The 12,640-nt window shown below is 43.9% G+C and overlaps 1 protein-coding gene across 1 annotated transcript; it reads left to right on the forward strand.

Annotated features, from left to right (window-relative positions):
- Nucleotides 1-108: 108 nt before the first annotated feature.
- Nucleotides 109-12,260, forward strand: SMIM20 (small integral membrane protein 20). The gene is made up of 3 exons (XM_024745539.1): nt 109-291; nt 10,702-10,758; nt 11,523-12,260. Exons 1-3 carry the CDS (start codon nt 183-185, stop codon nt 11,558-11,560), a joined length of 204 nt encoding a protein of 67 aa, XP_024601307.1. The 5' UTR covers nt 109-182; the 3' UTR covers nt 11,561-12,260.
- The last annotated feature ends 380 nt before the right edge of the window (nt 12,261-12,640 follow it).

The following is a 12,640-nucleotide window of genomic DNA, read 5'->3' on the forward strand; positions in this document are numbered from 1 at the left end:
TCCCTGACCCCGCCCCTCCCCAGTTCCACCCAGCCCTTACCCCGCCTCCTAGCCCCGCCCCCAAGGCCCGGAAGCGAAAGCAACTCCTCCTCTTCCGAGCGGGGTCACGATACCGCCGGCGGGATCCGGGATTCCGAGAGTGAGGGCTGCTCGGCGGGTCAGGGCGGCCACCGGCTGGAGCCATGACAACTAACCTGCGCACCGCGCTCATTTTCGGCGGCTTCATCTCCCTGATCGGCGCCGCCTTCTACCCCATCTACTTCCGGCCCCTAATGCGGCTGGAGGAATACCGTGAGTGACCTCTGACCCCACGCGGTGGCCTGGGCCCAGTAACTGAGAGTGACCTCTGACCCCACGCGGTGGCCTGGCCTCAGTAACTCCCCTCCCTTCCCCACGTGGGGCCATGGTCAGAGCTTTGTTCGCCGGTCGGGGAGACCCGGGTTCGAATCTCGCTGTGTGCAGCTTTGTGACAGTGGACAAGTGACTCAATCTCTCAGAATCTCAGCAACCCCTTTAGTAGTTATCTGTTTGTATAATAAAATCATCTAGCCTCTGGTGAGACTCAAAGGTGGTAATGAAAGCAATCTGCACATAGTAGGTCGACACTAAATAGTAGTTCATACTCATATTCACTGAAGTCTTTTAATGTATCTCATTAGGCACACATGGGACCATTTAATTTACACAACCTCACTTTGAGGTAAGGATTATCTGTTTTACAGATGGGGAAGCTGAGGCTCAGCGAGGTTGTTCAACATGCCCCAGGACACACAGCTAGTAAGTGGCAAGACAAGTATTCCTACTCCCGTCTCTGTTTCCAGACCTTCCAGACAGTGAAGCTGGGAATGATGATGTTGAGGGGAGGGAGATGGACCCTAATTATCCTGAGCTTGAAGGTGTTTTTATTGCACTTTATTTCCACTCCCAAAGATGTTTTTCAGTGGAAATGTTTCAAACCTAAACTGTTAACCTGGGTTTTTGAGTTTTTCCTCTCCTTTCTCCTCAAATATTTTTTCAGATTCTGCTGTCTTCATTTTAAGCTGGTTGCTCACATGACAATGGTCAATATCCTGCGAGTAATTTTCTTCCTTAATCATTCAAGTCCTATCATTCTAAAAGCCAAGCTCTCTTTCCTTGAGACCTATACCTCAGCAAGGATTAGCACTTTGATACGTCTGAAACCATCTGTCAGAGAGAAAATATTAGGCATTACAGGCTCATTTTGTTCTCCAGGAAACCTGAAGCATCTTGAAGATGGAAGAGGGCCAACTGTGCCCCTTGACAATATTAGCGAAGGCTGAAAGCTTGGCGATTTGAAGGCGAAAACTCCGTGTAAATGCTCTGCCCATTACAGATGCTACAACATTTGGTTTCTGAGTTAGAGCGTTTTAAGTACACAGATTTCCTTGCGGCTTCTTTTCATCAGCCAAGATTGAAATGGCCTCAGCTTTCTGCCTTCCAGCCTGTCTCCATGCACCATGCGTGAGGGTGAACATGGGGCTGTGTGAAGCCCTGTATAATCTATCTGCATTATCCGTCCTTACTGCATCTTTGCCCCACGCTGTTTTATGACAGCCTCTAGAGTTGAACTTGGGACAAGGGGGTCTGCTTTGGATCCCACTAGAAAAGTTTCAGTCACGAAGACTAGAGCGGTGGTTTTCAACTGGGAATGGTTTTTGTCCCCCTAGGGACAGTTGGTTCTATCTGGAGACATTCTTGCTTGTCACAAAATGGATGGCATAGGGTGGGCTGGTGTGTGCTACTGGCATCTAGTGCATAGAGGCCAGGGGTGCTGCTAGACTTTGTGCAATGCACAGGACAGCCCCCCCGACAAAGAATTATCCGGCCCAAAATGCGAATGGTGCCAAGGCTGAGAAACCTTCCTCTGGGTCAGATGCTCAGGGTGTGGGTTTGCGCTGTGTCTCCCAACAACAGTCTTATAGGGGTAGTCCGGAGTCTATGGTTGTCTGAGTCGCCTTGAGACAGACGGATTAGGCCTTTTAAGTGAACATTTAGTGCGTGTGGCTACAATAGCTGCATTTTTAACTGTAAGGCAGTCAACACCTGCCCACTTTTCTGGTTCAGTTTTAATTAATTTGGACACTCTTATCTGAGAGTCATAACTGATTCCTTAAACAGGTAATGATACTAAATAGCTAATATTTATTGAAAGCTTATTATATGTCTGACACTCTTCTAAGTACTTCTTATATATCAATCCATTTGGTGCTCATAACAACCCTTCATTGTAGCTGCTGTGTGATCATCATCCCCATTTTATATGTGGACAGACTGAGGTATGGAACAGTTAACTTGTACAAGGACCCACAACCGATGAGTCCCGGATCTGGGATTTGCACCAGTGCCCTTAATCGTGACACCAGGGCACCATACTGCCTCTCTTAGAGGGTGAGAGAAGTAAGTCAGATGAGGGTCTAAATCCCTTACTAGAGGAGGACCTTAAGGTGCGTTACTTAACCTCTCAGAGCCTGGCCTGTTTCCTCATCTGTAACAGTGGAATTTGCAGGACTGAATTTACATGTTTTGGGGTGAATTAAATGAGATAACAGGTGTAGAAACACATAGTATATTTTTACACTAGGCTTCCCATAAAAACATTTCAAAAATAAGGAATCACAAGGGCAGGGAAGTGAGACAAGGAGATTTAAGCAGGTGGACCGACCCAGGTGAGGCATTTGTGACCGGGTCATGGGAACCCTCTGTGAGGACGGAGCTTCAGTTCATTTCAGCGCATTCAGCTAGCATTTAGTTAGCTTCCTTTTCATTTTTTTAAACCTGGATTTTAGCAATTACTGTGTGTGGCACTGTGTTAGGTGCCAGATGTATGTGACCGGACAAGACGGTCAGAGCTCTTCTCTCATGTCACTGCCTCACACGTACCTAGTCCCCCACCCACTCCCTGCACTCTGAGCGGATCTCCCTGCTCCATTGGTCCCCAGAACCACCCATTCTTTACCCAGCAGCCACTGTGGTCTTTCTGGTTAGTGTGTCGCTGCTGATCTACCTTCTTCGCATTTGTAGTCCAAGATTTCAGACTATATGATTTTGATTTTTTGATAGGTCAAGATTTGCTTTGTGACTTGGTACAAGTCAGTTTTTGTAAATGTTCACTGTGTGCTGGGAATGATGTATATTCTCTTGTTTGGAAGTACAGAGCTCTGTATATGATGGTTCCAGATCATTCTTAATTCTGTTACTTAGATATCTTGAGGCCATATTATTCTGTGCACACAATCTAGAATATTCTGGGGGGGGCTCAATTATTATTATATGAGTCCTCTTTACCCCTGATATTTCTCCCGAACTCTGTTTTATCTGATATTATCATAGTTACCAGCTTTCTTTTGGTTAGTGTTTTCCTGGTGTGTGTGTATATCTATATGTATATATAGAGAGATACAGATATAGATAGATATCCTCTTATATTTAGCCTTTATTTGTCCTTAAGTCTTATAACCAGCCTAAACTGGGATTTTTTTAAAAATAAATTTATTTATTTTATTTATTTAATTTTGGCTGTGTTGGGTCTTTGTTGCTGGGCGCGGGCTTTCTCTTGTTGTGGCGAGCGGGGGCTACTCTCCATTGTGGTGCACGGGCTTCTCATTGCAGTGGCTTCTCTTGTTGTGGAGCATGGGCTCTAGGCACGTGGGCTCAGTAGTTGTGGCGCACGGGCTTAGTTGCTGCACGGCATGTGGGATCTTTCCGGACCAGGGCTTGAACCCGTGTCCCCTGCATTGGCAGGTGGATTCTTAACCACTGCACCACCAAGGAAACCCTAAACTGGGATTTTTAAAAAATCCAATCTGATAATCTTTTTAAACTGTTGGATTGAGATCATTTTCACTTATGTTTACTGATATATTTACATTTATTTATTTATTTATTTATTTATATTTTTCCTATCTTATGTTTTCTATTTATTCTTCTGTTTCTCTACTTCCCTTTTTTCTCCTTTTCTGCCTTCAAGGCTTCTTTATTTAATTCTCTTACCCTCTACTAGTTTGAAAGTTTTACATTCTCTTTTTCTTTTGTGGTGACAGTTTAAAGTTAGTCAATATCTTTACCTCCTATGAAATATACAAAGACCTTAGAATGCCTTAGCTCCTGTCCCAGACGCCCCACCCGTTCTGCCTTGTGTTTATTACTCCCCAGATCACTTAGTACCATCCGTGTTTTATACAGTCACCGATTGATTCTCTTTACCCTCATTCTTTACTCACTGATCCTTCTTTCATCTCACACCTTTCTAGTTTCAGTTTTCTTCATTCTGAAATACATCTTTGTGTTTCTTTGGTGAGAATTTGTAACTGGGAACATCCATTCTTGTGTGTCAGAGAATGTATAGAACTCCAGGTCTTCCATTGTGGCTGTCGGAAAGTCTATTGTGCTGTTTGCTCTTTGAATTCGATCCTCTCACTCGCTTAGTTAAAATACTTCAGTAACCCTCTGCTGTCCTCAGAGTCCAGCCGGTGGAAAAGCATTGAAGAATTTGAATCTGGAGTGCAAGGTGATCAGATTCACTCTTTCCAGGAATCTCTGACTGTGTGTGACGGAGGGGCTGGGAGGGTCAAGGTTGGAGGTAAGACGGCCAGATGCGGGAAGGCTGTGCTTTCTGTGACCTCAGGGAGAGGTGACTGTAGCCTTAACCAGAGTGGTGGTGGTTATGGTTCTGGGGAGAAGGACTGAATTCCGGAGCCAGATTTAAGAAATAAATCCTCTACAGGGATTTGTGACTGATTAGCTCAGGGCTGAGGGAGGCAGAGGAAAGATTGACACCCAGCTTTCTGGGTCCAGCAGCTGAGGAGATATGGTACTAGACATTATGAAATACAGGAAGTCTGTTTGGGGGACGAGAGGACCTGCTAGTTCGGTTTGGGGTGTATTGAGTTTCAGGTACCTGGATATGCTCCTGGAGATTTCCTATAGGCGATGGGAGCTGAGCCACAGGATCTGAGCTGGAGCTGGAGATGGCGCGTCACTGGCATTGGATGGGAAGCAGAGTCATTGCAGTAGGTGGGGCTCCCAGGCAGCATTCAGAGATTGAAAAAGACAAGCTGGTCCAGGGCAGAATGCAGGTGAACACTAGCATTTGAGGGTCTGAAGAGCAAGTGGTCAGAGGAGGAAGGGTCCTCAAAGGAGTGGCCAGAGCGCGAGGATTAAAACCAGAAGAGGCTGCAGTCTCAAGCCCCAAGAAGATAGCTCTTCATGAAAAGGGGGTGGTCAGCAGGGCTAGGCTGCCTGAAGATGGTAAGAAAGAAAAAAAGTGAAAATATCCATTGGATTTAGCAAAAAGAAGGTAAAGCTCATTGGTTGTTTTGTTAGAAGTGCTTTCAGTGGTTTGATGACAGAAAGCAGATAGCAGTGGATTGAAGAGTAAATAGTATATTAGGTTGACTGTTTAAAGATGTTGGTCTGTATGGAGAGGAGAATGACGAATTATTTTGCAGCTGGTCAAGGAGACTGTTGTGTTTTCGTTTTGGCTGGGAGCAGCGGGAGAGCCAAGAGAGCCTCTGGACAAAGAAGACTGCTGGAGAGAGAAGAGAGTCCATAGAGTGGGAGGTGGCATGGGATCTTGAGATCAGATGGAGGAGGGAGACTTGGACCAAAGGCAGGACACCTCTTCCAGCAACTGAGGAGAAAGGCAGGTGTGGATACCTCTAGATGTAGCTGTGATGTTGGGAGGTTGTAGATACTTCCTGTTTGTTGTGGCTTCTGTTCTCTTTGTGACGCAGGAGGTCAGGTGACTATGCGTGAGAGGCACAAGCCCCAGCCAGACTCTCCCTCCTTGAGACACTCTCTTCCCTGGGCTTCGTGACTGCCCCTCCGCCAGTACTCCTGGCTTTGCCCTTTTGCTCCTGCCTTTCATCCACTCCTTAGCCTCTCTTGTTGGCTGTTTCTCTTCTGAGCGTCCTTCATACATTTATGGTCCCCAGAATTCTGGGCAGACCGAGGAGAAGCCCACAGTCCTTGGAAGGGCCGGGCAGACACCCAGTCCTTGAGAAGGGGAGCCAGAGGCCAGCAAGGAGCCCAGGCCATGTAGGGCCCAAGTGTCGAGACACTGCTGACCCTTCATCTGGGCCAGCCTGACTGATGCTGGCCGGCCTGGGTATGGGGACAGGTAGGCTCTAGGGCCCCTGCTGGAATAAGCCTCAAGGCAGTAGAAAAGAGGCACAAGGCTGCTTAGGTACAATAAAGCCAAGGAGATCTTCTATGATTTAAAAGCAGACAGGCCATTATCACAAGACTGCTGTGTTGAATTTCATTTTGACATTCAGTGTGCTCTCTAGCTCTTTCACTAACTCAGCCAGACTTCACCAAGTATTAGGGGGAATACAAGGTCAGCTCCACACGTGATACCTGAGTAGTGAAATGAGCACTGGGGAGATGGCAGTTGGCATCGGCAGTTGTCAGTCCCACACCAGAAGTATGGGGATGGTTCTGCTGTGCTTCTGGAGGGAATCCAGCCGTTGCTTATTAGCTTTCAGCCTATTGGCACAGCATGATTCGTGGGAAGAGCCCACATTCAGGGAAGCATACTTGAAGCTATACATATAGCACACATTCAGGCGCTATATCTTGAAGCCTGGTCTGCCTTTTGTCTCTGCATCCTGGAACCAGACAGTGATCCTGAATGTGGCTTTAAAAAATAACAGCATTTCAGGGCAACCTGTGAAATGAAACAGAATAAGATCATTTTCTGTGATCCTGTTCATGTTTAACTTTAGTTAGGTGTGCAGAAGCACAAAGGGTTTTGCCAGAAATCTTGTGTTCATTCAGTCCCCTCATTTAGGTGACTTGTCCAAGGTCACCTAGCACATTTATTCCTGGATAGACACTAGACCCTAACTCCCCAGCCTTGTCTGCTGCTTAATGATGCCCTGTTTCACCTGCTTTTAGGACAGGGGAGAGTGTCTGCCAGTAAAGCCAAAGGTTACGTGGGAGAGCTGTGATACCTCACTTCTCCTCCCGTTCCCCTTCCACCCCCAACCTCAAGCGTGTGGTACAGAGTCAGAGCAGGCCTGCGAGAAATCACTTGACTCAGAAATGCCTCTTACCTTGGAAGGGCATTTTCCCGATTATATGGCAAGTGCTCAGAATATGCTTTTTATTCCTTTCACCTTAGAGTCGAATGAAATTCGCAGACTAAAGTCTTATTTTCTAACAGGCCTTACAAAGCTGCCTGGATTCTACCACACACCCTGGTGAGAAACTAAAGTGTTCATGGTATCGGAAGGAGTCCACGCTTCCGATGGCCCTTTGGTCCCCCCAGCCGCTGGCTCACACTCACCCCCAATACACACGTCTAGTTCTGGATCACCCCGAAGTCAGACTGCAGCAAAGTGGGAGCACTAGAAAAGTATTATTTTATTTTATTTTTGCTATTTTTAAAAGAGACTTTCAATTAATTATCATGGAATAGTCACAGTGCTCTTGGACTTCCATATACTTGTTTTGCAGTTGTGTATTTTTGTTGTTAAAAAAAAAAATCCAAGCCGACAGAGAAGATCTAAGAATAGTACAATGAATCCCTTTATGTCCTTCACCTAGATTTACCAGTTGTTAACATTTTGCCACATTTGCTTTCTCTCGCTATATATATGTTACACGTCTATACATACATACATATGGACACGCATATGTTCATATATAATTACATTCCATATATAATCGTTACTACTATTTTGCTGAACCATTTGAGAGTGAGTTGAAGACCTTGTGAGCTTTGATGCCTAAACACTTAAGCATGTATTTTCTGAGCACAAGGACATTCTCTTACATAATCACAATTATCCAATCCAGGAAATTTAATATTGACACAATGTTATTATGTAATATACAGTCCATATTCAAATGTTGACATTTGTCCAATTACCTCAGGTTGTGAGTTGCTTTTATTTTAACTGTTCATTGGCAGGAGGAGATGGAGGGGTGTTCCTGAGGTGATGGTTTCACTGTGTAGCCCCCCCCACCACCGAGGTCAGATTCTGCACCTGCTTTTAGGTTTTTATCTGCTGGTCCTCCCCAAGGGCACCCTCAACTAGTCAGTAACGAGACCACTGAGGGGGCTGGCAGTTAGGCACGCTGTATCAATTTGCTGTGAATATTAAATAAAGTAGCAAGTCACACAGATTTCACAGTATGGACATTTAATATAAGGATAGGTTTCATGTTCAAAGACTTAAACATTACGAGGTAGCTTCTTTTGCTACCGTACAAAAATGAGCCCGTCTGCATGTATTACTACGTTTTAAATAATCTACCTTGGCCCTTTGAGAAGAGCTAAGGATCCTCAATTAAAACTGCAAATCAACTCACTGCCTTAGCACCAGGGGGCAGAGTCGGGCTTGCTGAGACACTGGAGAGGGAACTTGTAACGGGCATCGCGAAGCTCCAGGCCCCATGCTGCATATTTGCGTTTCAGTCATTTCACTCCTGATAGAAGCATGCTCACTACTAAAAGGTCAGTAATTAGCTTATCCTGATTTGCCCACATAGTTAAACCCCTGACTTCTGTGTTGCCCTTTTTTCCAGAGGTTGAGAGACATTTGCTGTTTCTCTAATGATAGCAAAACAGAAACCTACTGTCAACCTCATCAAGATGTGCTTGCTAAGTCCCAAGGGACCAGTTTGTTTTCCCTTTAGCATGTCTCGCATTCACAAATAAAGTGTCTTTGTGTCATATCATGAATTTATATAAGACTGCTTTGGCCTTAGAGTATTTATAAAACATTAATGGATTAAAGAACCAGGGGATGTAGATAGGATGCTAATACCGGTTATCACTTGGTAGGAACTCCTTCTGCAAATCGGTTTAAATTGCCCATCCAAGCCAAAAAAAGAGGGGGTTGCATAAGGACAAGGATTATAAAGAGATTATGGTCTATTTAAAATAAATCCTCAGCCTCTCTCCAACCTCATTAGCAATTAGCAAGGAAGTGTGAAGACAGCCATTCTTTTCTCTTCACTTGGTTCTCCATTTCATTGTAAGAGGTGAGAACACAAATTAGGGATTCCTTTGCCACCAGAAGTCAACTTCCTCTGATGCTTGGCAGGCTGCCAGCTTCTTTGGCTTTGCAGGACCTGCCTCTTGGAGAATGTGTTCTGTTCACCAGGTTGTCTGATTCTCTCAAACCTGGACATCTAGAATGCTTTCTGGCAATCAAGCATGTGTTAAAAATTCATCTCTTCCTTCTTCCATGATACTGGAGAATGGACCTTTTAGCTGTGAAAAATGATATCTGTTTTTGTTCCTGGCATGATCGATGACAGTGTAGTCTTTTACTAGTTGGCATTTTCTAAGAGCATGTTTGAGACACATCCATACTTGGAGACTTACATGGTGACAGCATGGTAGGGCTCACTCCTACAGGAATTTAACTTCTTAGGAAATGAGATTGCCTTTTGTGTTATTTTAGGAAGTCTGACACCTCAGAGGTCCCATTGTCACCCACTCTTTTGGCATCTCTTGGTCCACAGGGTCTTGGTTGTTGTTTACCTGCTACTTTTCAGAGAGGCCCAGTGGAGCCATCAGACCATTCTGTATAAGCAACTTCCTCATGCTGTGTCTTCTCTGTCTTGCTTAGAATTGGACGTCAAGATTCAGATAATCCCTGTTGCCCGGTGTTTTATTTGCCAAAGCAAAACTTAGCATTGATAAAACTCTCAGACAGGTCACTTAGGATTGACTTTCCGTCACATCACTGGAGAAGCAAGTTCAGTGAATATTTGATTTGGAAAAGCCCTGTTTCCTATACCTTTATGCTTGTGTATCTTTATGAGAATAAAGAAAACTGCCTAATATTAAATAAGAGCTAAACGTGGATTTAAAGAAACACCGTCAGCCTGATTAAAACAAAGGTTTGATTACAACACTTAATTACTATAATATAGTAGTAAACATCCTTTGGCTGCAAGTCTTTCTGCTGAAAAGCCACCATTTGTTTTCCAAGATACTTAAAATAGTAAGTCTTTGTTTTCACAGGCCTTAGGTTTATTCGACACCACTTAGAAAGATGTGTGAGGGCTTGAAGCCCACAGACATAAAATGCCCAGTTTCTCTTGGCCTTCGCCTGTGGGACATCTCCAAAGAGACTGGCTAAGCTGCTGTCGCTAAAACGTGCTTACTAATTGGCGTAGCACCTGCGGTCAATTAGGGACGCTTCAATTATCCAAACCAAAGCCACCCACCCAAAGATTAATTTTCTGCTCTATTTCCTATGAAAAACATAGCATATTTAGCTCTGGGTCTAGGCCCTCAGTGGAGTACATTTTAGACACCTAAACTGCATCGTTTTCTCCTGAGTTGTACTTGTTCTTGCAGTTCAGCAGCCTTGCTCTCCTCATTATCACACCCACCAGTTCTTTCAAAATTGTTCTTTTGCTGTTGTTTTTGTTGCCTTTCCAAACTGCTGAGATCACTGGGAAAAGATGTTCGTTAGAAGCTTTTCTTCTGAAGTACGGCTTGCTTTCTTTCACTGAAAATATCCAGTCTTTTGGCTTGATTGGATCTAACTTCTGTAACCTAAAAGCTTTGGGCAATGGCAGCTCTGAATTTAATAGCACTCAGATATATTGTTTCCTGATTGTCCCGTGTCATTGTTCCACGTAGATACAAAGATTTCCACTGCCCTGCCCCACAGTCCCCTCTCTAATGAGTAATTTTTCTGTTGTGTTTCTCAGAGAAGGAACAAGCCATAAATCGAGCTGGTATTGTCCAAGAAGACGTGCAGCCACCAGGTAAATGTAAAAATCACAACAAAGTCTCACGTGTACTAGTGTGTTGTCGTTGGGGGTGGTGCTTTGCAGCAGGAGAAATCTTTGCTTCGAGGCTGGATTGTAACTGTGCCGTTATTTCCCAGCAGTTGCCATTTTAGAGGTTGCCACCCCAAGACTTCCTCGTAATATGTTACTCCAGAAGAGTTTTTGCAAGTTTGCACGTTTCTCTTCTGCATTTGATAAGTGGGCATAAGTGTGTAACAAGTGTGCCATTAACTATCAAGCATAAGTAGCTGTTTTGCAGACATATTTACCAAGCACCTATTTAAACACCACCGTCACGGGAAAACACTGTTTACTTATGAGCTATTTTAATCGATGCGGGATTCTGCTTTATACAGAAGCTCAAAAGTTCCCTGTATGGCTGAATGGTTAGTTACTTTGAGACGATCCAAGTTGGCTGAGAATGAGAGGTTTCTAGCTTGTTAGCCAAAACTCTTGTAATCTGTGGCAGCGGTCTTTTTTTTTATTCATTTATTTTTTAGCTAGGCCAGATACATATCTCCCTGCCGTGGGGCAATTTCTGAGCCATTTAAAAGTCTCTTGTCAGCTGCCACGGCTTCCCAGCCGTCCTGTTCCGGGGTTCCGGCAGCTTGCCCGCACTAACTCCAACTACATGGAAATCGCACAACTTCATTCTGATGTCATCTTAGTTGTTTGGGGTTGAGGGAAGTGGTAGGAAATTTAAAAACGAATCCTGTTTTTATTCGTGTTTCTTTCTATAGGGTTAAAAGTGTGGTCGGATCCATTTGGCAGGAAATGAAAAGGCTATCACCACCTCTGATTATGAAAGTAGATAGAGTCTTCATGCTTTCATTTCTGCAGCAAGTACAGTAAATCACCTGGCTGAAGAACGATGGCTGGAGAAGAAAACTCTAGAAGGCTGTAAAGAAGAGCAGTGTGCACCAGGATTAATTCCCTTCTTAAGTATCAAAAGAACCCTGAAACAAATCACACCATTACGAAGGTTTTCATGATTTGGTTTCCCTTCTAAAAATGAAGCTTTCTCACCCAGCTGCATTTGGAGGTGATCTACTTATTATTCAGTCTCTACCTCTTACCCACCTGAGCTGTGATATGAATACAAGCAACCAGTAGACTTGGGAAGGTCCTAGTCTGTTCTGCCGTCTTCCAAATAAGAAGTTTCAGTGAAAACCCACCATATTGAGCAGCCTCATAGGGCTCTTTGAAAATGTTAAAGTTGATAAAACTCTTTGAGGACAAGGTACATTGTACTCTTTAAAGAGTACAACTCAACTATCTCATTGGGAGGGTTGCTGCATTTTGAAAAATAAATAACTATGAAGCAAATCAAGCTAAGTGGGTATGCATGCCTAGGAGAAATCATGTTGAATTAACTGAGTGAAAGTGTGTATATTAAAATGATTTCTTTTTACTTCACAATGGTGTAAGATTTTTTGTAAATCCTTCTTTGTAAGCGCATTAAATGATACCCAGAAGTATTATTTGACTACATTATATTTGACTAGGTATTTGACTGTTTGGTGTTTGTATACAAGTAAAATTGTATACAAGTAAAAATGTTAAAGGTAAGTAGCAAACGTATTGAGACAAATATTTATTGAATGCGATTCTCCACCAGATACCTCACCAGGTGCTGCAAAGATGAATGTGAGAATACGAATTTCTTTCTCTAGTGCTCTCTCTGGCCCCTTACTAGATTATGTGCTTTTGAAAGACACATCTTTTTCATTTTTACATTTCCTCATTTTTACATTTCCCAGAGTGCCTTGCACATTGCCGTATGCTGTCTTTTAGATGAGCTACCTGATGACATAATTTTATTATTGTGAACTGGGAGATGGCTTAACAGACAACTGGC

The sequence above is a fragment of the Neophocaena asiaeorientalis genome, unplaced genomic scaffold (genome assembly GCF_003031525.2).
Source record: "Neophocaena asiaeorientalis asiaeorientalis breed wild unplaced genomic scaffold, Neophocaena_asiaeorientalis_V1.1 scaffold397, whole genome shotgun sequence".
Classification (NCBI taxonomy): Eukaryota; Metazoa; Chordata; class Mammalia; order Artiodactyla; family Phocoenidae; genus Neophocaena; species Neophocaena asiaeorientalis.

Excerpts from the sequence above, each read along its gene's own strand:
- SMIM20 (XM_024745539.1), top strand. The coding sequence starts at position 183 with ATGACAACTAACCTGCGCACCGCGCTCATTTTCGGCGGCTTCATCTCC. Across the intron at positions 292-10,701 it reads AATGCGGCTGGAGGAATACC|AGAAGGAACAAGCCATAAAT; the intron begins GTGAGTGACCTC and ends TGTGTTTCTCAG. Across the intron at positions 10,759-11,522 it reads AGAAGACGTGCAGCCACCAG|GGTTAAAAGTGTGGTCGGAT; the intron begins GTAAATGTAAAA and ends TTCTTTCTATAG.